Here is a 26,513-nt window from a genome sequence, read left to right as displayed (position 1 = left end):
GTGCATAGGCTACTGCAGTTGCGTAAAGACAAAACACCCCCTTAGAAAATAATGTGTCGACGAGTAGGCTTGGGTGAATGAGCTCCCATCATAGTTAGCCACCCAAAAACCTCATAATCGTAGCAGCCAACCTTACAACCTAAAAGCTAAACAATACTAAGACACATTTATAACAAATCTTCAGTCATGTATTAATGAAAACAGCAGTCAATGAATAAAATCCTTACGTTACACCATCGGTGATCAACACAGTCTTCACGTCGGTAACGTAACATTAACGTTGTCATTCATGTAAAATTGTGCTATACATATTACGAAGGAATGAAACGTTTATTTGACAATAAAATACCGATTAGGTGTACTTGACAGCCTAAAGTTGGCAGTCATGAAGCACGGGAACTTTATCGCGACTACGCGTCAAGGACATGTTGCAGCCTCTCCTGATGCTAACGTTACCTAACTTAGCTAGTTTTCTAGCCCATAGACATGATCTTGCTCCGCCTTAACAATCTTTGATTAGAATGGGCCGTCTGCAAAGGGCTAAGCAAGACATAATACAGCCACTAGAGTGCAGCACATAAACAGTAAAAGCTCATAACAATCTCTTACCTCATATCCGTGCGACGCATGTGGCTGATGCTGATGGTTTGAAGCCGAGACATGTGTAACATTGTGATCCTGGTAAAGAAATTACATGTTAGTTTTTTTGCTGCCGTAGTAACTTTTCTTGCAATGTTTTACAATGACATATAAGGGATACGGTATAAGACAGATTCCGACTCTAGTATTTGATATATTGCTGATGTTTTGTTGCTAAGATAGCGACTATGCTAACCTAGATTACTTGTCAATGGTACTTGCAAACATGACACAACACAGAGCTTTGTCGTGTATCTAATGTGTACTTGGTGTCCTTAAATAGAGGACAAGTCACCGGAGCAAGTGTGATGACCTAATAAGTAGGGTAGTCATTAGACTTAAAACTATATAGTTCTATTTATACAGTCTATGGTGTAGACACAATATTGTCCTGTACTGACATGGATCGATCTTACTGTAATTGCCCCAAGTTGAGACTTATTTAGGCCTATACTTTTAGTTTTCATGTTAGCTGATTCCTGGAAGATGACAAGGCACCTTTACATTCTACTGCGTCTGGAACCTGCAACTCTGTCCGAGAAGTAACCACTTCTAGAAGAACATCTTCTCCCTAAAAGCAGTGAGATGGCTCGGCCACTGTTTGGAGGAGCCTTGTCAGCCACTTTCCCGCCCAGTGTTCAAGATATCAGGTAAGTGTAGCATTATTATATGGTTTTGTGTTACCTCTGCTGACAGATCAGATCACATTTCTTGTAAATTGAAATCCAATACTCATGACAGTCACATTACTATGGTTAATGATCCTGTTTTTTGCTGAGATGACTCCTGTTGATCTGTTTGAGAGCAGTGAGCTACGGGAGATCCCAGACAACCAGGAGGTGTTTGCTCATCGGGACACTGACCAGAGCATCATAGTTGAACTGCTGGAGTACCAGAGCCAAGTGGAAAATGAAGATGCAGCAAAGTAATTATTAAAACAAACTATAAAGAATCATTGTTTAGGGGTGATAAGTGACCTAAGCTATTCAAAATTTTGAAATGATCTTTACAGCAAGTTAGGTATATTTCACATCAGTACAAAAGGTTTTGGTTTGTCACCCCCAAAACTTCAAAAACAGTATGATTCTCCAAGGTTATTATGTGCTAAGGGATAATGGACGACACGGTGGTCTGTTCACAGAAGTTAATGCACGGTCGAGGTTGTAAAACGGCCCCGACGCGAAGCCATTATCCCGCTTATTCCACTGTTGCCACTTGCGTTGTGTTCATTTCCTGTTACAATTTAAACGTTTTAATCGCTAAAACTGTCTTGTTTGTAGAACTAATTTCTTCCGACACATATCAACTAATTTCTCAACTCACAAGACAAACTCCCGTTACTAGTTCTAAATGGATGGTTGCTACGGCCAAAGGCCAGTCGTTAGTTCTATCTCTCCCGTTGTCAAGCGGGCGTATCCCAAGATTCTGATGAACTTTAGCTTTGAAACATCGCTTTTACTTAGCCTGCTGTCATCCATCTAGCTAAAAGCCACCTCCGTCATATGCTACAATGTTGCAAATGTTCTGAACGCCTGCATTTTACAGCTCGGATGCAACGTGACAGTTCATTTAAACTTCACAACGAAGTTCTGCTTAATTAATATACAAGTGTGATAATGGCCAAAAATTGGATCTACTTCATAGATGTGCAGATAACATACGGTTAATGGTCGTTCTAAATTACGTAGGACAATGGGAAATTCAACCAAGCAGTGGAATAAATTATGTTTACTCTTATGTTTAAGACTACCAAGAGGGTTCAGAATTATATTACTATACATTCATGATGCAGATAATGTTTGAATTAAAAGCCAATGAAAAGATAGATAGATAGATAGATAGATAGATAGATAGATAGATAGATACTTTATTGATCCCCAAGGGGAAATTCAAGGTCCCAGTAGCTTAGACGTCTCACACAACATACACTTACAACATAAACAGTATGATAAAATAACTTAATCCACCTAAATAATATGGATAGTAAAAGATACTAAATCAAAAATCCACATGAATGTACTAAGGGATGTATAGCATGAGACACTTGCAGTGACAGGGTAGGGACTGACCCTGTGATTCAGTATGCATGTAAGGTGCTCTATGAGAGTATGTGCGCCATGGTGGTAGTGCAAATAAGTTCAACAGTGCAAGGATAGAGTCTAGAGACCAGCATTACATATGGCCAATATAAGAGAGTAATGTAGGCATAGTAATGTAGAAACTATAGCAGTGCAAGGATAGCAGTGCATACGGGATAAAGTTTAGTAGAAAGTATGAGACAAAAATCAACAGTCAATATTAGAGGTTTGAAGTAAAAGGGTTACAGCCATTGGTCAAGTATGAAGTTAGGCCTCAGTCTAGGCTGGGGGAAGGAGGGAGGGGTTGTGCATATGGGCTAATCTAGCCAGTAAACAACGCAAGCAGCAAACAGTGGGCCAGTGGACAGTTAGTACACACACATTGTTATAGGTGGTAGTGGAAGTGGTGGAGAGAATGGAGAGGCAGACAGACTATGCAGAGAAGTCAATCGCTCCTCTTCCCTTGAAGCATTGTAGAGTTGTATGGCCCTTTGAACAAATTACTTCTTCAGTTTGTCAGTTGTGCATGGCAGTGTGCGTAGTCTTGAGCTGATCATGCTCTTCTGCTTTGTGATAGTGCCGTGAAGTGGATGACAGTCATTGTCCAAAATGTTGATTAGTTTGTTGAGGGTACTTGAGGGAAGTTATGCGCCCACGACAGACCCAGCTTTCCTTACCAGCCTGTCCAGTCGCTCAGCATCCCTCTTCTTAGTGGTTCCTTCCCAGCATACTACAGCATAGAAGAGGATGCTGGCAACAACAGACTGGTAAAACATTCAGAGGAGCTTGCTGTAGACATTAAAGGACCGCAGCCTCCTCAGGAAGTACAGCCAGCTCTGCCCTTCAGTGTTTCCCACAGAATTGAATTCTATTTGTGGTGGTAGGTTTGCAGAATTAACTCGAATGCAACAGTTTTTAACAAATTAGTGCAGCGCGGTTACGATTCTAACCAAATTCAAGCACAATTTAGTACAACCTGGAAAATCATTGTGTGGTGGTCAATGTTGATATTGTGGCGGGCTGCCACAAATAAGTCAATGTATGGGAAACACTGCCCTTTCTTGTAGAGTGCTTCAGTGTTGGCTGACCAGTCCAGTTTATTGTCCAGGTGTATCCCCAAATACTCGTAAGTGTTTACCACCTCCACATTGACCCCCTTAATGGAGACTGGCAGCAGAACGGGCTTAGACCTACGGAAATCCACCACCTCCTCTTTGGTCTTAGCAGTGTTGAGTTGTAGGTAATTGAGTTTTCACCATTGCACAAAGTCCTCCACCAGGCTCCTGTTCTCCTCCTCCTGCCTATCCCTGATACACCCCACCATTGCAGTATCGCCCAAAGATGTCTGCATGTGGCATGGCTGCTGTTTTGTAGCAGAAGTAAGACATGTACAGTGTGAACAGGACTGGAGACAGCACAGTTCCATGTGAAGCTCCGGTGCTGCTGATCACAGTGTCAGAGAGGCTCACTTGGGTGTGGCTTCTTTGGGATGGGGATGACTGTCTTAAACAGGGTTGGGACTCTTCCGAGACGGAGACTCAGGTGGAAGATGTGCTTCAGTGGCTCCCCAGTTCAGCGCAGCACAGACCCTGAGCAGCTATGGACACCGTCTGTCAGGGCCTATTTTCTTTGCATTTGTACTGTGTTGGTAATTTTAATGTCGATGCAATGCTCTTACACACTAGATTACATTGCTGCTTCAATCCGGTCACTAATTCATGCATTGCACGGTCTTGCTGTGCGTGCAATACAATGTAACGATTTGTTTTCCAGCCGGTTTGCTAAAGAGGCTACATAAAACAATAACAATGACTAGCCTGCTATTGCCCCTCGTGGCTCGACAGAAACGCGACAGCACTTGTTGAAATTGAAATAGGTGAAATTGAGTTACTAAAAAAAGTTTTTATTATTAATTCACATTGACCATACCCAACAAGGGAGAATGAGGGACGTGTTCTAGACAAATGTCCAGCACTTAGAGACAGCTGCTGCCCTGGTGGCATCCATGTTCTTCCCAAAAAGACTACAAACCCCAGGGTTAACGCTAGCAACTCATTCGTTCATGGGCGTACGAGACTAATAGAACGGGGCATTATGGGTCTTTCCATTTGTCTTTTTCCGAGCTGTTTTTGGTTCAAACTTGCAAAGGAAACGCTCAGGGAACGCCCTCTGAAGTTCAAACACGACTCGTCAACTTGATCGAACCCAGAGTACAACGAGTATGAATTTCCAAGATGGCTGCGCCCATTAATAGTAAATGCGAGCCTTATATGTACTGTTTATTAGCAGTTCTGTTGCATTTGTGGCACATTAAATCAGTCGTAGAAACAACAGTGTCCAACCTCTATCTGTCGCCATGATGCTATGACGTTTGTTTGGGTAAAACACTGTGCAATGCTTCGTTACAAACTGCTAACAATAGCCAAATGCTAATGCGTGGTAGCACAGCTGATTGACAAACAGAACACAAACAGCTCGTATGACATGACGTCACTGACGAGCTCCGAGTTTGCAAACACAAATCGAATGGAGCATGAGTCACCTTGTGGGGGAGGGGTGCATCAGCCTTTGATGGTGGGGGTGAGTGTTGCACTGAGAGTGAGGGGGGAGGTGTGGGTTGGACAGGCAAGCAAGCGAGTCAGCAAAGGGGGGTGGACAGACCACTGCCGCTGGGGCTGGGCAGTTGAACCTGTTGTAGAAATGATACAACTGGTTCGCCTTGTCCAGATCTCCCTCCACAGAGCTCCACAGAATTCATTACAATTAAGTGTCAGTACATTAATGAACATTGAAGAACATAAATGAGAACATAAACATAAAAGCCATTCTACTGCTCTTCATTTTATTCTTACTGTTCTGTTTTCTTTATTTTTTTTATTCTTATGTTAAGTGAGTGTTGTACTTGTTAAATTCCTTGTTTGTTTTAAGCAAACCTGGCCAATACGCCAGGTTGTTGGGCAGCCGTGGCCCACTGGTTTGCACTCTGGACCTGTAACCGGAGGGTTGCCGGTTCGAGCCCCGACCAGTGGGCCGCGGCTGAAGTGCCCTTGAGCAAGGCACCTAACTCCTCACTGCTCCCCCCCGCCCGGCCAAGCAGCAGGCAGCTCACTGCGCCGGGATTAGTGTGTGCTTCACCTCACTGTGTGTTCACTGTGTGCTGTTTTTAGTTTCACTAATTCAACAATTGGGTTAAATGCAGAGACCAAATTTCCCTCACGGGATCAAAAAAGTATATATACTTATACTATACAATAAAGCTGATTCTGATTAGACTGTTTCTTTGATACCCCAGGTATCACTTTGAAGATGTGGCGGGAAGCAACAAAGCCTCTGAGCCAGGGACCTGTGAGGTGCGGTCGGTCCAGGCCATCCCCAAAGCAGAGCTGTCGCTGCAGCAGTGCGCTTCCGCCTGGCTCCTGACGGGGGGGCAGCTTGTCTCGAAATTCAACGAGGAAGTGAGTTAGGCTGCAGAGTGCAGACTGTAATGTCTTTTCCCAGTGAAATTGATTGTTAACGGGTGTAGAGCTGTTGTTTGAAGTACTGGAACTGACAAGGGAGTTATTTTGTAAAATGCTATAACAGCAAACAATATGCTGGCATAGCTTTTGCACATCCATGATTGATTTTTGACACTTAAGGTAAAGTCTTTCTGACTTTGTAAAGATTCTGACAAAAGACTGTTGATATTTGGGCTCCAGTATAATTGCACCCCTCTTATCTGCGCTCCTGAAGCAGCATATTGACTGTCGGCAGTAGTATATTCCTCAGTTCCAGCCACTTTGTAGCAAGGAGGGTGCAGGAACACCTTTTTGAGTTTTGAATGCATATACACAGACTGGATCGCTAGGCCACAATGAGGAACAATCAGCTAAAATTTAAAAAGATTTGTGCAAAATATGTTTAACGATAAAAAAGAAATCTGTTGTAACTTTAACCTGGCTATAATAATAACAGGACTGTAAAATGCAATAATTTAAAAGCCAGTATCAACCCAGAATATCTCTATCACAGACAGTTTGAACTACTTGAACTTGAACTACTGGAAGTTTGAACTACCACAACTGAACCAATTCACCGAAATATTTGTACAGTGGAATGCTTAATTACAAAACAATCTGATTGAAAATGGTGCATAAGACAATTGAAGCACTTTCTCTTTGAGGCCTGCCTGTTATCTGATTGACCTTGTGTGACCATCTTTAGGCGAAAAACACAGTGAATATCCACATGTGCCTCTTTCGGCTTCCTCAGTTCTCCACAGACGTCCTTGTAACCTTCAATGATCCAGTTATCATCAAGTGAGTGTCTTTCATGTTCTCATTCATTATTTATGTCCCAGTCAGTGAGTTGTTGTAGAGGTGAGCCCTCACAACTATCTATCTGTGAGGGCCATCCAATATAGAATAGGCATGGGAGTAGACCGTCTACAAGTGTCAAATGAGGGAATTTAAACTGAATTATCATATCATATCATGGGAAGGAACTTACAGCATCGGTGTCCTCTGAGGAAGACATAGTAGTGTTGAAACATTTCAGTGTTTGCACTGAAATAAAAGACTGCAAGCGATCAGTGTGCTCCAGCTTCCTCTCTTTATCTTAAAGTCTGCTGTCCTACTGAGAAGCACCTGGTCAAAGTACAGTGCATACGGAAAGTTCCTAGCGCTTCACTTTTTCCACATTTCGTTATATTTCAGACTCATCTTAAAATTTATTTATTTATTCACTTGCCATTGAGCTCTGGTGCATCCTACTTCTATCAATGATCTTTGAGATGCTTCAACAACTTGATTGGAGTCCACCTGTGCCTAAATCAATTCACTGGACATAATTAGGAGAGGCACACATCTCCTTTATATAAGGTCTCACAGTTGGTGTATGTCAGAGTGAAAACCAAGCCAAAAGTGATGGTGTATGTCAGAGTGAAAACCAGGCGAAGCTGCTTAGGCACCGATTGTGTTTCTACGTATTCCTATTATTACGCTTCCATGGGAGTCTATTGCAGCTAGGGCTGCAGCTATCGATTCTTTTTGTAATCGATTAATCTAGCACTTTATCGATCGATTAATCGGATATTTTTTTATTTTTTTTTGCATTTTGAATAATCGCACCTGTTAGTCTCGTGGGGATGAAAAAGTATGAAACACACTTTTGTCCTCTGCCTTCGAGTGGATACTGTTATCTCCCGTAAGTGAAGGCGGCACACTTAGATTTTTGCTACCCAGAGCTAACTTGCAATGCAATTGTTAGCTTCAATTAACAACCGGATCTCCTTATATGGGCAAAGATGGCCGTTTTGGATCTTTTTTGTAGGCAAACTTCTCAGAATGTACAGAGCCCGTTTACGGAGAGCCGGATCACTCCCTATTGAGTTGAATGAACGAGTACTTGCGTCCTTTCGATTTCTTACAGGTTAGGTCGTTGTTGCCCATAACACACTAGCTTTCTGCTAATGAATGAGGTCATTGACACTTTTGAAAGGCTTTTTAGAACAAATAAGTGTCTCAAAAAATATAATACTCAGCGGTCTGTATTTTCTCTGCACCCTTCAAATTTCTGGGCAAAAAATTATATCCAGAGAAAAGTGGATTTGAGGGGTACAGCTCCATAGACCTCCATTCATTCTGCACTTATTCGTGAGCGCCCTCATGTGGAACCAGAAGAGGAACTGCAACCAGTTCATAAACCGGAAGTTTCCCGAGAGTGGAGGTTCTCCCCTTATTAGACATTCTCTGGAATGTATCACGCGCTAGTGGTGTGCTTCCTGAACAACAGTCCGTGTGGAACAATCGGATCCCTGCGCGTATAGTGCGCGTCATAGGAATTTAACGAGGCTTCGAGGGCGGCAGAGGCACTTGATGAATCGTTTCAGCCCTATTCACCTTATTCAGCCCCGCCCATTTTTTTAAATTCCACGTTGTCTTTAAACTTCCGGTCGGCTAGCTACGTCTAGTTAGCTTCATTGGGATAACACGGCAGAAGAGGATAGAGAGGCTAACTTACAGAACAGCCACTCCAAAGTCAGTTTTTTCCTAACTTCAGATAGGAAAGCTGTATAACAGAAATGTCTTAAGTCACCAAAATCCTAAATAAACGTTCCTAACTTTAGGATGACCCATAATATATGATGCCAGTCATCTCGATAGAGCTCTGCTATCTCAATGTATCGCAATGGATGTACTGCTCAATCGGAAGTTCGGAGACAATGTAGCGCCCCCATGTTTGCGCGCGGAATAAGGTGAATTGGCAGCCCATAGAACCGTCTGGTAAAAAGTTGTGAAATTTTGTACACTGATTGGGGACAGTCCCATGATTAATTTCACCAAGCTTCATGTCGGCACCTCGAGCCCTCTAGAGCCACCAACATGACAAAGTTGGACGTACGTTCACACACGTAACTTTTGACCCGTTGGCCCAATTCAGAAATGAGGTATCGTTGGAATCCTTGGACGAAGATGAGTTCAACGAGTTGTATGACATCAATTTCCGCCATAATGGATTTTAGTGAAGGTGAAACTAAAGCTTCACAGGTCACACATTTTGTCCGATAGTCACCTAACTTGACACACATGATCTTCAGACCAAGCTGCAAAAAAATTATCAGCTACATTCTTTATTACAAAACACTCCAAACACTTGCTTTTTTGTGGGGTGTTGGAGTTTTCTGTGTAGATTGATGAGAACAAAAAAAAATGTAATCCATTTTAAGATTAGTCTGAAACATAACGAAATGTGGCAAAAGTGAAGCGCTGTGAATACTTTCCGTATACACTGTAGATCATATATATTATATAATTTCCTCCTCCTGGCTGAACTCAGTGTGTGTGTGTATGTGTGTTTGTGTTTGCCCTCAGCCCTCTCAGCAGCAGTAAAGGTGCCAGTGGAGTGGCTGGGCCGGCTGCAGAGCCCTGGACAGTACAGGACTTCCAGTGTGTGATGACGTCCTTACAGCTGCTCGACCCTGGAGTATTTGGATAGCTTATCGGGCTGGACGCAAAGCCAAATGTTATGTAAAGACTTTTAGGTGTTACTGTGAAGTGGATGTCCTATCAAAGATTGATCTAGAATTAGGGAAAATTAAACAAAGGATGACTGAGGTGTTATTCAAATATATTTAGTTTCCTGAAGAATTTTATATTCAACAGTGACACTGTGTGTCAGTTTGAGACAGATTAATTAATGAACACTATTAAAAGTGTTGCATAGTTCCTTCTTCCGTCTGCCTGGTTAAAGAATGCAAGTCAAAGACATTCACACAGGGGTGTTTCCTGACTTACACAAGTTTGTCCACAATAAACGGCACTGTACCTTGTGACTGACTGGTCAGCCTCATAACTTATGGGTAGTGTGCAGTTGACTTCTGACCAAAAGCTAGAAGCAGTTGAAGTGCAAAGGGGCTTGCGTTTCATATGATAATGTGTCACAGTTTGACATTGACTAAATTTACATTTATAATTTGAAGTTAGATGATGGTCTGTTCATCTTTTAGTTAGTAGTTAACATGTTTGAAAACATTTGATTGTAAAATTAAAAAAAAATACTTGTTTGTTTCGTGTTTTAATTACATTAGGGAAACGGCTTATCGCTTACCCATGAAATGTACCTGAGGAGAATGTGTGCTCATACTGGTTGAAGTGTTGGCCGAATTATTTAAATGGTTTGTTAAACATTACCTGACATTTAAACGTGGAAGTAATTAAGAGCGTCCCTGTAAAACTTTTTCCTTAACTTTCTTACATGCTTCTTACCACCCTAGACTCATATTCCCATGGGTGTTTCTCTTGAATTGTTTGTGAGTCTGGTAAACATATCAAGTGTGACGGAACATTATTCTTTTCAGGTTGTCATAGAAACCAGGCTCTTTTCATTCATTGTAATGCAACAAGGCCACAGCGTCTATGTAATGTTTAACTGAGACACTTGGGCAGAGGATGTTTCAGTACTCCTAACTTTGTTTTCCCTTAACATCTGTGAATAGTGAATAGACCAAGTATTTTATTTTAACACAATTTATTGTTGATTCATTTCGGTCAGTTTCAAATACCAGTTCAATTAATGCCAATATATCTGCTGTATTTGCAGATTTACAATATCTGTATCAGTACATTTCCTATATCAAGCATCACAAAAAAGCGCTATACTCTGTATCAAAAGTTATTCTAAAGTAAGGCAAAGGGTTTATGTTTTCTTTCAGCACAATCCACTGGTCATCTTCAAACCACTGACATGCAAATGATCTCTTAAGTACAAGGACAAAGCAAGTGTCATTAGAAACAACACTATACTGTCAACATTGACTATTGTTTCTCAGTCTTACCAATGTAAGACCAGTTTGTCTTTCATTTAAGTTGGGAATGAGTATGAAGCGGGCCCCTGTACTGCATCACACCAAAACCAAACGAATGCCAGTATGAGAAGAACCACGACCATTATGTGAGCAATCCTCCCATATGTTTTGGTTGCACTACTAGCTTCCGAAAGGGCATACCTTCGCACTGGTTTTCTAATCTTGAGTCCCATCACCAATCTTTGTAAAAATGACTGTGGAATGTCTAACCAGAGTCATAAGTCAGTAATATTGAGTAACAGTTTGTTCATAAAGACATTACATCACACCCCTTCCTCTTTCCTTTGCCTCTACTGTATTCAGAAATGTTATTTGCTTACTGTTCCAGTTACATCATGGAATTTGAAAATATTTATACCTTTAAAATATAATACATTTTAAAAACTAAAACTTGTGAAACTATTTGGCATCCCATTGCAAGATAGCATATTTAACGTACACATTCTATAGGTGCTTAAACATTTTAAGCAAAATTATTCATTATTTCCCGTTAGTAATCTGAGAAGATGTAACTTGCTATATATGCATTATGGCCTTGTTGTATGCCTAAAGGACATGCTGTCCCTTTGCATATCAGAAGGTCTATTTAAAAAAACACTCCTCATACCACATACTTCCATTCTCCTGTGGCATACTGTATACACTGGCCTCCTCTTTTAAGTAACTAGCATTGCATCCATTGCAAATGAGACATCTGTTTACCTGAGAGCTTTGTGTGTGAGTAGTTTTGTCCTATCAGGAGTGATCTCTACACTCTCCCTTCCTCCCTCACTTGCTTGCTCGCTCACTCCCATACACACTCACACATTTCCCCTTAAGGTACTAACTGTGTTTCTGGTAAACCTTTCGCAGCTCATTCCAGAAGACCAAAGAAAGGATGGTGTGTGGACCGAGGCGGAAGTATGAAGCGCCCAGGCCCTTGTAGAGGCCTGTAACTCCCTCCTTCTTCAGTGTTTTGGAGAAGCAGTCGCTGAAGCCCCGGTAAAGTTCGCCCTGTGGATGAGAAGTGCCAGACGCTCATGTCATGAATTCCACACGCAATTCACACATAGGAGGTGAGCTTGTGTAACTTGTGTAGTGTTTTCAACGACCATCAGGGTTCCCACGGGTCATGGAATTTCTGGAATATCATGGAATTTTGGAAAGTCTATTCCAGACATGGAAAGTCAGGGAATTTGATCATTTTTGGGACAAAGTCATGGAATATCAGGGAATTTTGTTGTAGCAGTTTAAAATGTACTTGCCGAAAATAATACATTAATTCAAATATTTCCAGGCAGAATTGGCGTATATCTGGTTATTCGCTTTACTGCTTGCTTGAGTAGCCCAAATTTATTTATTCAATGCGCATTTATTCATCTCCCGCTCTAAAGAAGTAAAAGATGGAACGCTACGCGGCTGCTCTGAACTCATTGGTTGGTATATTGTACAATTAAAGCGATGGTTTGGAGTAATTTCACCCTAGGGTCCTTTGCACCATGACCCGAGCCAAACACCCTCCCAGAACCTTTTTTCCCTTGGTCGAACCCTGGTCGAGTAGCGCTGTCAGAAACTAATGACGTTCTGCAGTCTTAATGGAACCAACTAGCCTGGCTAGCGCCACCACTTCTCAATGAGACGTGGTCTGGGAACCAAACGTTCATTTTCTCGTATTTGAAAAAAATACCCAGATCCGTTTATTGGGTGCCACGGATGTCTATCAAATGTGTCTGTGCATAGCTCATCATCGTCTTGCTTTCCCCCCTGTTCTGTGATTGGTTCCCTATCTGAGGCAAAAATTAGGGCGGTAGTTTCCAGGCTGCCTTAGCAGCGTGAATCAAATCGCGCGCAAGGCAGCATGGGAACACCCAGGCTAGGAACCAACTTTTATCTCGTAAATTACCCGTAAGAAACGTCGATGCAACGGTATAGTAGCAGATAATCAGGCAAGTGTTATTTAAATAAACTCCTTAAAACTCCTGGTGCACTTGTACTGCTGTAGAAGTTTCGTACCATTCAGGGCATTATTAGTGGGGTAATTTACGAGATAAAAGTTGGTTCCATTACGACTGCAGAACGTCATCCGTTTCTGACAGCGCTACTCGACCAGGGTTCGACCAAGGGAAAAAAGGTTCTGGGAGGGTGTTTGGCTCGGGTCATGGTGCAAAGGACCCTAGGGTGAAATTACTCCGAACCATCACTTTAATTATATAGTTAGTCATGGAAATTCAGGTTTTTTGTCAGGGAAAAGCCATGGAATTTTACATTTGACTTAGAGTGGAAACCCTGGACCATGTCTTCTTACCTTGCCGAGGTGGTCCACTGGCTGGTTGTAGAGTCGTGTGCTGACCACATCAAATGGAGTCATGGCCATCACCACCGCCACACTACTGACCATTCCAGCGGTTAAGCCTATCAGCCAGCTGCCTTCTGGAAACAGCTTAGAGATAACAAGAGCACAGGTTGAGTCTGGGAGACATTTAGCAAGTAAAATCAAAAGTCAAACATTCCTGAATAAGCCAGTATTCCTCTTATGTTGAAATAAGACCACTGAGGGTTTTTTTCTGTTCCTCATTTGCTGTAAGAGAGTGTTATGTAATGTGTGTATTCACATTGGAGTTTCCAGTGGAATTTCTCCATATCTACCTACACAACGTGTGCACTGATAGACATATGCAAATTCCAAGAACTAATCTATATTAAAATCTACTATAGCAGTCAATATTATTAATCTGGAATGCATGTAGAAATAGTAAAAGTAGAAATAGCAAAAGTAACTATTCAACACCATATATAACAATGTATAATTCAACAGTGAAACTTTTAATATTATTCAATCTTATTTCCAGTTCATATTTAAGCTCTCTGTGGCTTCAGACCCAACCTGTAGATCTGTTACAAGCTCCTTGGAGGAGGAGAAAGTGGAGAGTTGGGCAGCTGAACCCACGCTGACCCTTGGAATAGCAGCACTGGAACCCCTCCACAATCCCATCATGCCATGCTTTTTGTGGATGGCCGCCAGTGCATGAAGCATCCCCTGACACAGTAGCAAGAACACTTGTAAATCTTGGGGTTCGAAATGAAGACTGAAACTGGAAATAATAATAATAATAATAATAAAAAAAAAAAACATACAAAATGGCAAACGTAATTAACCAACCCTATGTCTGTGCTGATGCCCAACGGCAATGGAGGACGTTGCCTGGCTCTGTAGATGTGTCTTGACCTAGACACGAGAACATGATCATCTCAGAACCATTAAACAGCGTATTGATGCAAATCGACTGAAGCAAGTGCATACAAAGGCACGCCTATTCATTTGGACCCCCAAATTCACTGTTGTAAGCATTCGCTTTCATTTTTCACTCTTGATTCTGGCTCATATTAACAATGTAATATCGATTGCACCCGTCATTCTGTCAATCAAAACAGATTAGGTTATCACACTAACACGGGTAGTAATCCGTACTAGGAAACATACCCAGCTAAAGCGACATTTTGGACTTACCAGGTAAATCGGGCTGCCCATGTAGGCACCGACGACCCCAGCAATAGCCCCTGCCAATATGCTCTTCACCGCGCTGACCTTGCCGTCAGTTTGAATGTAACCGGCGGATTCGATGATGGCATATGAACCGAGACGCACCCCATTCATAAAGAACTGATAAATGAGTCCTGGTACCAAGCCTTTTTGTAATCCCGCAAGTCCATCGACTTTGCCAATTGTGTAGAAGGCATGAAACACATTTCGATAGTAGACCTGGTACGTTCCCCGGCTCTTCAGCTCTCCTTGAAGTTGCATCCGCGTCTTCACTACCTCGAGTGGGTTTGTAAATAAACAAGCCCCACAAGCAGCCATCCCACTCAAAACGAAATCCATGATTAACTATGTTGTTGTAGGGCGCTACAGTTGTCGACAGATGCTATTAATGAATTTAGCCGCGATGCTAACGTTACATTGTTTCATTTGACTGATTTCACCACTGTCTTGTAAACGTCTGGGGGTGATACAAAAAAGCAAAGGTATTCAGCAAAAGTCCCGTATAAAGTCACTACATTGCATAACGGTAATATACAATTCAAAGCCTTGCTACGTCCCTTTACGCCATTCACGACAACGTATAGGCATCATGCTCGTACATTATGTCAACGTATGATTCTCCGACCAAACCTGAGGCTTTGCGTCTTATCCAATTAAAATCGAGATGCTGCTCCAACCTTCATCGTGCCCCCTTTGATTGGATATCCAAAACACGGTCTATTTCCACGTGACTTTAGTAACGTTGCATATTTGCATCGTGTTTTGAGTTATGGCTACCAACAGATGTATCATGCATTTTTATAACATGACATGAGTGTTAAAATAGGGCATAGGCCTTTGTCTAGTCACTGACATTATTTGTTTTTTTGAAATTGCTCCTTTAAATAAATTAATCAAATGTCTATGATATCATAGGCTACATATACGTCTAGCGCACGAAAATGTAGCCTATAGCGAGGTGTCCTGTAACTTCAGCCTGCATTTGCCTTCGGAATAACCATGTGATAGGGTTAGCCCAGAGGGCCCTCTTTGTCTTGTGCAGTTCATCTAGTTGTACTTGCTGTGTCAGATAGTCCCCATTGTTATGAAAAGGCTATTCTGAGGGCTGACTGTGAACGTTTAACTTGGATCATGACTCACGAGTTTGGCTCTCAGTTGGTATCCGAGGGGGGTCGGTGGGAAAGGGGAATGCAAGAGCAAGAGCTGCCTGTAAAGCCTATAGGATGTTAATATATTTTCTATTGCTCCATTAAATAACCCAATTAAGCAAATATGGATTTAACTCCATTTAACACACAAATAAGCATGTTTAGTAGCCTGGAGAGGTTAACGGTTAACTAGCTATATATTTAGAAAAGGAGGAGGTCTGAGAATGGGATGAGTGAATGAAACCCACCCTCTCAGTCCTACAGTACAAGGCTCCCTCTGTAATTATACCGCCCCTACACTATCTCAGCATGAATAGAACCCCCACCCACCCACATAAGTATCAAAACTGCAGTTCATATGCAAGAAATGCAACATGTTATACAAGGAAAACTGCATTACACTACACTGCATTTTACTACACAAATGCAATATTTTGGACACAGAAATCCACTGCAGTAAAACTGTCCCATAACTCCCAAAACCATTTTTTTGGTAGTATGTTGGTCTGAATTTTTATGAGTTTGACAAAGTAGGAATCCCAGATTGGGTGTGATTAAAAAGTGTTTGCATATAATAGAATGGCAGGGACTGATTTCATCCACCATACACACATTTGGTTCAACACAATGACAGTGCACACAATTTTGTACATACACACACACACACACACACAAAACTGGCATACACATACGTACATAAACACATCGGGGACACACACACACACATACACACACACACACACAGAGACACACATACTGGTACTAAAAATCACACTGACACACACACAAACACACACTCACACATACGCACATGCATAGATGTGTGTAGTATCATAATAAATACTTGTGCAATGCAAATACAGATGTACATTTGGGTGTCATCTTTGTTTGTCATTGTAAACCTGTCTTTAGTTCTTATGTGACCTTGTAGAGAATATGAGGATGAGTGTGGTTTTAGAACATATATTTTTGTACAAACATTTGAACATTTTGTGAAATATACATATGCATACATAAGCAGAGTTTCAACAATTATTGAGCAACCAAGGGGGAGAGCATGTCAGACTTGTGGTTTACAAGGAATTGCAGGAGTAGGGGATGGGGAGAAGTTAAGAAGTGTGATTTTCTTCAGATACATGCAGCACTGTACGTCAGTCATATTATGTTCCTCTATGAGGTACACCAAGCGACTCTCCCACAAATCCCAAGATAAGCTTTCTCCGTATAACCAACCTCCATGGAGTTCTCACTCACCACTACCCTCCTTTTCCAAAGAAAATTTTACAGCATCACAGTGGTAGAAGCAGAAGCACCTTTAGCCTTTTCCCTTACATCATGATTGGCTATTATAAACAATATAGTCACATTTCACACTGGCTATCCCTGGACTGCCCTTTTAGGCTGTTTACAATACCTGCCTGTGTAATTAGTTACACAAGTTTCTCTGTTGACCTTTGCCAGTCTTGATTTTTATTAGGCCAAATACGGCCTGAATGATGAAAAATACGGTGAGATCTCCCCCTAGTGGCAGTATTTAGCAATTTACTGTATCAAAGTGTTCCGTACCATTATGTCTTTCCATTACCCGTTTTCCAATGCTGAATTCTATTCTGTATTACTTGGAATAAGGAGTTGCCTGATTATTTCTGCTGATGATTAATTAAACTTTACATAATGCAAACAATGGTTGAACAATACTGTGTATAGCAGTGTTGTTATCATCAATCCAGTGCAGGTCTGCATTTACTTTTGCACCAGGCAGGTTAAGATAATGAATTAATTTCCATTCCATGTTTGTTTCTCCAAAGAGAATGCATGTTTACAGGTGCAAAGAAGTAGTGAAACATAATCTTCCAAAAATATGGACAGAAAACCTTTCTTGGACTAACATGTGTGGGAGTTCTGGTCCACTGGAGGTATGATGCACTGTATGGCCTGTGTCTCAGTCACTGCACTTGCCTTTCAAAACTACTGAGCTGGATGATGACTTCAGGAAACCACTGGGGAAGTCACTTTTCACAATAAGTAGTACTGTGAAACGGTAACACACACCACAGTCTAATCTCTGAAGTCTGAAGAGGACTAGAAGCTCAAGAGGATAAACCACAAGGTAAGAAAACCTCAAATCAATCTGTTGCTGGTTGGAGTCCTTATTGCCAAAACATTAGATGACCTTAAGTTACAATATATGAAGTTGAATCAATAGTATATTTGTGACATCATACTGATAGTAAGGATATTTGGTTGTCTGAAAGATGCTTTCTGTATGCTAGAGCTAGACTTAACATGACACAAAGGAAGATTTAATGTTGACCAGTAATGACAACAAATCTGGTGAATTCGACTGAGGAAATACTATTTTTTTGAATATTTAGGAGCCATTCTAAAAGGCACACATCCAACTTCTGGACCTGGTGGCTGTGTGATAGACAAGATATGATCGTAAACAAGAACATATTGATCTGTATTCTGAAAATAATGAAATAAACCAAACTTGATGAGAATAAATTATTTTGTAAAATCATAAATAGCAACACATTGAGCAAAGCCTTTGAGTAATGCCAGAAAGGGGAAACTGTGGGATTTATGGACATCTTGTGCCTCTTGCGCTCTTCCGCAGTTCGGCCCCATTGCCCCGTCACCTCTCTAATCTCACTATGATTTCAGCATCGGCTTGCCTCATGAATTATTTGCCCTGTCCAATCGCGTCTCATTTTACGCTGCCATTATGCCCGGATTCTCTGCTCTCTCACCTACCATCCTTTCCCTTTTGTCTTCCTCTAATGGACCCACCACACCCCCCTTCTTGCCTTTCTTTTGACCCCATCTCTCCTTCCCCTTCAGTGTACCCCTTCAAGTCCGCTCAATGTTTTTTTGTTCTTGCTCTTCGTGTTTGTCATCCTTTTCTTCTTCGCTTTTCTCTCCGGATACTCTTCATTCCTTTTCTGGCCCTCGTCGTTAATCTGAAATGTATTTGATGCGGCTTTCCTTTCATCATAATTATTTTCCTAATTACTTCCAGCTTTGACACAGCGCTTTCTTTCGCGTTCTTGGACTCCCCTACCAGCTCGCCCTACCTGTTGACCCCTCTCATCTGCCCCGGCAGGATGCTTCCTCTCCGGGCTGTGCCGGGTCAGTTTGGCCCGGAGGTCCGCGAGCCGGGGCTGCGCGCGTGGAGGGTGGAGAAGATGAAGGCCGTGCCTCTTGAGTCGGAGCGGCTGGGGGTGTTCTTCAACGGGGACGCCTACCTGGTGCTGAGCAACCGCGGAGAGGAGGGAGCGGACCTGCACATGTGGATGGGTGTGTAGGGTTAGTTCTGAGACAGAGAAACCGAGAGAGAGAGAGAGAGAGAGAGAGAAAGAGTGCGTGTCCTAGTGGAGGCTTTGGTTGGAAACAGACTGACTGGATTTGACTGGATTAGACAGGATTATAAAGCAGAATTGAAATTTGGGGGGATTTGTTGGAGTGAGATTAGGCCAAAATCAGATTAAGGCAGTTGCCATACACATTGATAGTTTTTATGAATGATTTTTTGTTGTGCTATTTTTTTACATTTCGAAAATGGTAAGTCAACTGAGTCAAGAGGGCCAGAGGAAATAACCTCATTGAATATGATGGCTATAAGGTTGATTTGAAAAGTCTTGAAGTGGAGATAGAGGGTGAAAGGGATTGAGGATTAGAAGTTCTTTCTTTTTCTCAACATTCTAGTCCAGTATTGGATTTTGGATTTCGACCTCTCCAATATGGCAACTGCAAATACCACTTGTATAACACAGCAGCTGTTCCCCTCCTCAGTTGCCATATAGAAGAGGTCAAAATCTGCTAACTGTTTTCTTGTCAGCAACAGTCTGTAACAGTCTCACTATGCCAGTTGACACAGTGTTTACACTCGCCAAGTGTGAACGGTTCATGTGAAGAACACAAAGACAGACACGGATGTACAGAAGGAGATCCCTGGCTTCTTAGTTACAATATGTAGATAATCATAACTTTATGTCCTTATCCCACCACCACTAACAGGTGGGGTGTGCGTGTGCGTGTGCGTGTGCGTGTATGCGTGAGACTGAAACAAACCCTGACAATGTGTCACCATGATACAAGTTTATTAGCTTGCCAGCGAGTTCAGAGAGTTCAAGAAAGGCTCCAACCAACCATATCCTAACTGCAACCCAACCTTGCCCTTTCAGGAGAGAAGTCCTCACGGGATGAGCAGGGGGCGTGTGCCATGCTGGCCATCCAGCTGGACCACTTCCTGGGCGGACACCCAGTCCAGCACCGGCAGGTCCAGGGCTACGAGACACTCGAGTTCATGAGCCTCTTCCCCAACGGAGTCAGCTACAAGGTGAGCTACGCTGACCAAGATAGACTTTATTCTTTGTGTCCTTATCTGCAGGGGCACATGGATTACATGAGGCCCCAAGGAGAGTAGTAGGCAACCAGCTCTCCACCATGAAGGTGGAAACTAATTGAGCAATGGTGGCAAGCAACCACATGACCGATCTCACACCGACAGTTTGCCTACTGACGATTAAAGTTCTCCAGGAAACAAATTGTTACCCAATATGAATGAGAACAACACCAGAACCAGAACAACAATACTCAGGAACAAAGTCCAGCCTCATTGCTCCAAAGGTTGCCCTCTGTATCATCAGCTTAAGAGGGACATAGCCTTTGTATAGATATGCGAACATATATCCCATGATTAGGCATAATCATGTCATCATAACTGTGTCATGTTACTGTGTTAGGTCATGCTCTAGGCATGAGGGTGACAAATGCTCATACACTGTCACAGCACCAGACATTCAGAATACTGTCAAGGCCGTTACCAATAGTGATCACATGACTCTGTTCTGCAAACCAACTCTCAAAATAACTCACACTCAAATAACTCAAAATAATCAGATTTACCATCTGCTCTCAATTTATTGAAGTCTTACATTACATTTACAGATCTTATGTCCTATGACAAGTGTCAAGTAAAATGATACACAGTGAATCCTTTTGATGTATCTGCTTGTGTTCTATTCTGTTTGAAGGAGGGTGGTGTGGAGTCTGGCTTTAGGAGGGCCCAGAGGGCTTCTGGTCTGGTCCACCGTCTCTACCAGGTCAAAGGGAAGCGCAATGTCCGAGCCAAGGAGGTTGAGCTGAGCTGGAAGAGTTTCAACAAAGGGGACTGCTTTGTCTTAGATCTGGGGGAGGTGTGTGTGCATGTGTGTGTGTGTGTGTGTGTGTGTGTGTGTGTTGAGGCACATGAAAAGGTTTGAATGGGCGAATCTTGGGTGTGAATGGGCGTAATGGGGGTGTGGAGACTCATTGATAGCTGGGGAGATAAGGCTTTGAAAAAGTGTATGATTATGTAATGTATTCATCATGCACCTGTGTGTGTGTGTGTGTCTTTGTGCACTTGTTCAGACCATTGTATCATGGAGCGGATCAAAGGCAAACATGTTTGAGCGTCAGAAGGTACGGGAAATCGCTGCACTCATACGTGACACGGAGAGAAACAGCAAAGCCCAAATCATCTATGTCAGAGAGGGAGAGGAGCCACTGGAAATGGTTGAGGTCAGAGGTCAACACCAGCAAAAATAAACAGGATAATATTATTGACAGTCACATTACTGACAGACATGTAACTGATACTGACACATTACTGACACAGACACAGACGCTGACGCTGACACTGACACTGATCAATAACTCAAACACATTACTAACACAGACAAATGACCAACACAGATGTTAGTGACACTAACATGTTACAGACACAGATACATTGACACTAAGGTTACTAGAGCATGTAGGCAAGACAATGGACTTCTTCAATTACAGGTTCTTGGACCTATTCCACGTTTGGGAGAGAGTACACCAGAGGATGACACCCAGACAGACGTGTTGAACTCAGCCACTTTGTACAAGGTGAGGGGACTCAAATAGCACTGTTGTACTTTCTGCCTCATGATTGAGCGTCTCTAAACTTGTCAGTCATCCTCCAGTCACCTTGGAACCTCTCTCTCTCTATCTCTATCTCTCTCTTCCTTTCTTTTTCTTTCTTTCTCTCTCTCTCTCTCTCTCTCTGTCTCGCTTTTTCTCTCTCTCTCTCTCCCTCCACAGGTGTCTGATGCCACAGGATCCATGGCACTGACCATGTTGTCTGACAAATGCCCTTTTTGTCAAGAGCTACTAGAAAGAGACGACTGCTTCATACTGGACAATGGCTACAACGGCAAAATATATGTCTGGAAAGGTGTGTGCAGGGATGGGCAAAAATCCATCAAAATGTATTTTAAAATAAGATATAAAATACAAAATAAACTACTAAATAATAAACTAATAAACAATATAAGATACAAAATAAACTACTAAATACAGTAGCCACACCATGTATCAAAATAAAATACTGTAATTGAGAGTAAGTACAGTACTACTCTTTAAAAGGAGCATGAATCACTTTGCAAACATTCCATATCTGTCTATTTTATCTATTCCTTCATCAGTACACTGACTCGATTAAGTGGACAGTGTTTGAGAGCAACAGCTTTACTCTGGCATGCCATAAATCTGCAAATGGTCAACAGATCAACTATGCTGACCTGCCTGTTACATCTTATAGCCTAAATACTGAATCGGAGATGTACTCAAAAAGTCACAACCTAACTTGTCAAGTGGCACAAACTAACGACCGAACCTGAGAGATACAGAATGTTTGATTAAAGGAGAAATCCGAGTTTTCACATAGCTCTATGGTGAGATCTATGTTAAAAAAAACGGAGAGCAATGTGAAAAACCAATATCGAGTTGTTAAAGTCGATAAAGTTCTCAAGAAAAAGCTGATGGTTTTGTGGTAAAGTTCTCAAGAAACTTGAGGTTGGTGCGAGAGAGGAAATGTACAGCACAGTGTGTGTGAGCAACCTGCATGATCTTGCAGTGGAGCATCTTCCTGAATCTCAATACTCTGACCACAAGAAGTCAGCACCAGTCAGAGGCTGCATTAACTGTTTTACACTTTTATGATGTGATTGTGAAGTATTGGTTTTACCCGAAAATATTTGGCAGTATTGTTAAACTACAAAAATACACACCTATGAAGTATTTTGATACAAAATACGAAGGCATTTTCTTCAACTCAATAAAATACAAATGACAAAATACATATTTTAAATACATTTATCATAAATACTGCCCATCTGGGTGTGTGTGTGTGTGTCTGTGTCTGTGTGTGTGAAGATCAAGTATGCTTTGCAGTGAGTTTACTTTTGGTGGCTAATGAAATGATTGACTGACCAGCAGGGCATGGAGCCAACTCTGAGGAGAAGATGATGTCTCTGAAAATAGCTGACCAATTTATCCAGCGGATGAGCTATCCCTTGGAAACACAGGTAGGACACAGGTATTTTATATCACTGTTAACTCAGAAAGTAAAAGTAAAACCACATCATGGCATGTGACTCGAACCACAGATTTTTAGAAAGTCAAACCACAGATTGAAGTTTTGTGCTGACAGTAGCACAGGGCTTAAAGTTCTCAGGCTCGGTGACAGCATTTAGGCGTGGACCTGGCCGTTTATGATTTGAAAATAGATAACTTCAGACACAGAAATGTTCCTTGCTTTTAAGCCCTGGTAGCAGTCTCCTGTTAAGACTGCGAGCATTTCAGTAACAGGTACAACAATCACATACAATCCAAACTTAAAAAGGTTGCATGCTGATTCAAAAATGTTAAACTTAAAGTATGGAATAAACCTCTAACCATCTAACTCCCATGTGATTTAAAAATGTAAGTGCTCTGTAAAACAAAATGAAATCACACGGGAGCTATATGGTGTGCGGTTCATTCCATGCCTTGTGACATTTCAGTAACATCAGCCTCCTCTGTATAGAGTGTACATCTGAACAATGTAAGTTAGTGCCCATATTAAGCTTATGTAGTAATTAGTAATTATGTAAATACTACATACATAATGGAAGAGTCCAGGGTATTCACTGTTTGGGACTACTTCAAGAATCTCCATATAGTGCTGCTGTTCACTGGGTGCTTGACTAGTATCACTATCTCTGAGTAATCATTCTGTGTTGTTTTTTATGTCTTTTAATTATTACTTTTTAAACACTTTTAAACTATTGCCCTTTTATACTTTTATGTACCTTTACCTTTGTGTTTTATGTTTTCTTTTATTCTTTACTTTTTAAACTATTCTTTGACTTTTGTCCTTCTATGCTTTTATTTGCTATTTCTGTTTGCTGCGTTTATGTAAAGCACATTGAATGACCTCTGCGTATGAAATGCGCTGTATAAATAAACGTGACTTGACTTGACTTGACTGTGTCCCGCATTCTCCAGTTCTCTCGAAAGTCCTTTTTTACGAACTTCTAGTTAAGCGCTTTTGAGTTACGCACATGGGAGTATTTCCCCCATGAGAGCAAGAACCATGTATAATTTCCCAAGAAAATCTCAGACTGCTAAGTGCTGACTAACACCTGTTTTTTTCCTTTCTTGTAGGTGGAAATTCTCCCTCAGGGCCGCGAATCAATCCTCTTTAAGCAATTTTTCAAAAACTGGAGTTAAAAAAAAAACTGGAGTGACATACATACACTGAACTGGAGGGACACAAAATGGAAACTGGAGTGACAAAAAAACAGATCGATAGTCTACTCTAAACTATAGATCTATCAGTGCTAATAGTCTAAACTATAGATCTATCAGTCCCAATAGTCTACTCTAAACTATAGATCTATCAGTGCTAATAGTCTAAACTATAGATCTATCAGTCCCAATAGTCTACTCTAAACTATAGATCTATCAGTCCCAATAGTCTACTCTAAACTATAGATCTATCAGTGCTAATAGTCTAAACTATAGATCTATCAGTCCCAATAGTCTACTCTAAACTATAGATCTATCAGTGCTAATAGACTATGATAGGCACCACTTTTGTCTATTATTATCTAATCAAAGCCAATAGTTCACAGTTTGTATATTGATGTGTCTCCAACATCTCTGGGGCTTCCTTATGTATTTACTGATGTACAATTAGAAAAATGTTGATAAAACACTGTGGTTGTACTAAAGTATAAGAAATCCATTTACTTCTTCTTGGTTGAGAAACAAGATAAACAGCCTTGGATCCTGATCCTATCATCACCAACAGAATCAATCACCACCATCTTTCTAAACAATATTTTAGCTAAAGCTAGAAAAACATAATAAAGAATACAAAAGGGAAAATGTCAGAAGTACATTTTCTTAAAGCAGATCATTGATCCTTGGTAAGTAGGCTATCCTGTTTTACTGCATATCCTGACTTAAGGCCCAAATGTTGGCACCGACTACTGTAGATAGCAACTTTAGACAGAGGGCAGGCTTATTGACCATAAACAGCCTTCCCGTAATTCACTAGAATGACCACGGTGCCAGCGATGCTAAGGTCACAGTTTTAGTTTCCACAGAATTGAAAAAAAAAGTTTTTACTGATGCTGACACTGAGTCAGTTCTCCATAAGTATAAGTATATACAGTACCCTCCAGAATTATTGGCACCTCTGCTAAAGTTGACTAAAAACCGGTATAAAACATAATCTGTTGGTGATTTGTTGTAATCTCACAATGAAAATGTTTTATTTCATATTTAATTTATTTTGAGAAAAAGGAAAATCTCATAAAGAAAGAAATATTTTTAACAAAAACACATTGCTCACAATTATTGGCACCCCTGCTTGTAATACCTTCTTAAGCCTCCCTTTGCCAATAAAACAGCTTGTAATATTCTCCAATGACACCCCATAAAGTTAGATAATACAAAGCAAGGGATTTAAGACCGTCGGCTTTACAAAATCTCCCTAGATCGTCCAGATTCCTAGGTCCACACTTTCTCTCCTCTTTGACTCACTCCACTGTTTTCCTATGGAGTTTAGATCAGGGGACAGAGATGGCAATGTCTGAAGTATGATTTTGTGTTCAGCAAACAATATTTGTTGTGATCTGGACGTTTGTTTTGGTTCATTGACCTGATGAATGATCCAATTAAGACCAACTTTTAGTGTCTTGACAGAGATTGACAGATTTCCATTGAAAATGTTCAGGTTTTTCTTGGTGCTCATGATACCATGCATCTTAATTAGATTCCCAAGGCCTTTGGGAATAAAAACAGCCCCACAATAGCACAGCCCTCCACCATAATTATCATTAGGCATGGGGTTCTTTTCAGTATAGCCATTCTTCTATGTACGCCAAAAACACCAAAGTGTTTCTAGCCAAAGAGCGCAATTTTCATTTCATCTGACAATAGACCACACTTCCAGACAAAGTCACTGTACCATTCAGTAACGGCTCATACACACAGTTGTGTTCCGTCAACGCATGCCAGTGGGTGTTCCCGACGGTAGCTAGGCAAATGACTTGAAGTATAGACCTTTTCAACAAGAAAAACAAAAACAATGCTTGAACGTTCTATTTTGTTCCCAATCTACTTCCGTTTCATTGAGATAACATATAGGCTGGTGACAATGGCCCCACATTTTTGAGATACCCCTACCGGAGGTAGAACTAAATGCAACAATGTTTTTCCTTATCTCTAAGGTCTCCCATATATGAAATGGATTCTTAGCTAAAAATATTTTACTGCTAAGATTGTTAAATTAACAGATATTGTTATATATACCCCAAAACCAAAAAAGGACTAAAATATAGCCTGTCCGTATGGGAGTTAAGGCATATAAACTAGTGCAGATCAATCACACAAGCTCTGAGAGCTTTGAAACATGGCATGTTTATAGTCAGGAAGTTGCT

At 41.3% G+C, this 26,513-nt stretch overlaps 3 protein-coding genes across 8 annotated transcripts; 2 read left to right on the top strand and 1 right to left on the bottom strand.

Annotated features, from left to right (window-relative positions):
- The first annotated feature begins 550 nt into the window (after window positions 1-550).
- rangrf (RAN guanine nucleotide release factor) lies at window positions 551-10,260 on the top strand. Of its 3 annotated transcripts, none has more exons than XM_048234878.1 (6): window positions 551-681; window positions 1,100-1,289; window positions 1,448-1,564; window positions 6,010-6,172; window positions 6,969-7,015; window positions 9,569-10,260. In XM_048234878.1, the coding sequence occupies exons 2-6, from the start codon at window positions 1,225-1,227 to the stop codon at window positions 9,690-9,692; spliced, it is 516 nt and encodes a 171-aa protein (XP_048090835.1). In that variant the 5' UTR covers window positions 551-681; window positions 1,100-1,224; the 3' UTR covers window positions 9,693-10,260. The 3 variants fall into 3 exon arrangements, with proteins under 3 accessions (XP_048090835.1, XP_048090817.1, XP_048090826.1); XM_048234860.1 differs by having other exon boundaries at window positions 577-681; window positions 6,921-7,015; XM_048234869.1 differs by having other exon boundaries at window positions 606-696; window positions 6,921-7,015.
- Window positions 10,261-10,707: 447 nt separating this feature from the next.
- slc25a35 (solute carrier family 25 member 35) lies at window positions 10,708-16,230 on the bottom strand. Its single transcript, XM_048234847.1, has 5 exons — window positions 14,549-16,230; window positions 14,201-14,266; window positions 13,925-14,077; window positions 13,346-13,480; window positions 10,708-12,054 (listed from the first exon to the last, which is right to left on the bottom strand). The coding sequence occupies exons 1-5, from the start codon at window positions 14,918-14,920 to the stop codon at window positions 11,884-11,886; spliced, it is 897 nt and encodes a 298-aa protein (XP_048090804.1). The 5' UTR covers window positions 14,921-16,230; the 3' UTR covers window positions 10,708-11,883.
- Window positions 16,231-17,722: 1,492 nt separating this feature from the next.
- LOC125288437 (macrophage-capping protein-like) lies at window positions 17,723-25,275 on the top strand. 4 transcript variants are annotated; one of them, XM_048234825.1, is made up of 9 exons: window positions 17,723-17,839; window positions 18,836-19,029; window positions 19,917-20,071; window positions 20,769-20,930; window positions 21,145-21,294; window positions 21,562-21,648; window positions 21,844-21,976; window positions 23,017-23,108; window positions 24,229-25,275. In XM_048234825.1, the coding sequence occupies exons 2-9, from the start codon at window positions 18,837-18,839 to the stop codon at window positions 24,292-24,294; spliced, it is 1,038 nt and encodes a 345-aa protein (XP_048090782.1). In that variant the 5' UTR covers window positions 17,723-17,839; window position 18,836; the 3' UTR covers window positions 24,295-25,275. The 4 variants fall into 4 exon arrangements, with proteins under 4 accessions (XP_048090782.1, XP_048090773.1, XP_048090792.1 ...); XM_048234816.1 differs by having other exon boundaries at window positions 18,797-19,029; XM_048234835.1 differs by having other exon boundaries at window positions 17,723-19,029; window positions 23,020-23,108.
- Window positions 25,276-26,513: the final 1,238 nt, after the last annotated feature.

The sequence above is a fragment of the Alosa alosa genome, chromosome 2, assembly GCF_017589495.1.
Source record: "Alosa alosa isolate M-15738 ecotype Scorff River chromosome 2, AALO_Geno_1.1, whole genome shotgun sequence".
NCBI classification, from domain to species: domain Eukaryota; kingdom Metazoa; phylum Chordata; class Actinopteri; order Clupeiformes; family Clupeidae; genus Alosa; species Alosa alosa.
The sequence above is the reverse complement of the archived record's forward strand: the minus strand, read 5'-3'. Positions and strand labels throughout refer to the sequence as shown.

Excerpts from the sequence above, each read along its gene's own strand:
- LOC125288437 (XM_048234825.1), top strand. The coding sequence starts at position 18,837 with ATGCTTCCTCTCCGGGCTGTGCCGGGTCAGTTTGGCCCGGAGGTCCGC. Across the intron at positions 20,931-21,144 it reads TTGTCTTAGATCTGGGGGAG|ACCATTGTATCATGGAGCGG; the intron begins GTGTGTGTGCAT and ends GCACTTGTTCAG. Across the intron at positions 21,295-21,561 it reads AGCCACTGGAAATGGTTGAG|GTTCTTGGACCTATTCCACG; the intron begins GTCAGAGGTCAA and ends CTTCAATTACAG.
- slc25a35 (XM_048234847.1), bottom strand. The coding sequence starts at position 14,920 with ATGGATTTCGTTTTGAGTGGGATGGCTGCTTGTGGGGCTTGTTTATTT. Across the intron at positions 14,267-14,548 it reads TGGGCAGCCCGATTTACCTG|GTCAAGACACATCTACAGAG; the intron begins GTAAGTCCAAAA and ends TCTCGTGTCTAG. Across the intron at positions 13,481-13,924 it reads AGCTTGTAACAGATCTACAG|CTGTTTCCAGAAGGCAGCTG; the intron begins GTTGGGTCTGAA and ends GTTATCTCTAAG.
- rangrf (XM_048234860.1), top strand. The coding sequence starts at position 1,225 with ATGGCTCGGCCACTGTTTGGAGGAGCCTTGTCAGCCACTTTCCCGCCC. Across the intron at positions 1,565-6,009 it reads GAAAATGAAGATGCAGCAAA|GTATCACTTTGAAGATGTGG; the intron begins GTAATTATTAAA and ends TTGATACCCCAG. Across the intron at positions 7,016-9,568 it reads AATGATCCAGTTATCATCAA|CCCTCTCAGCAGCAGTAAAG; the intron begins GTGAGTGTCTTT and ends GTTTGCCCTCAG.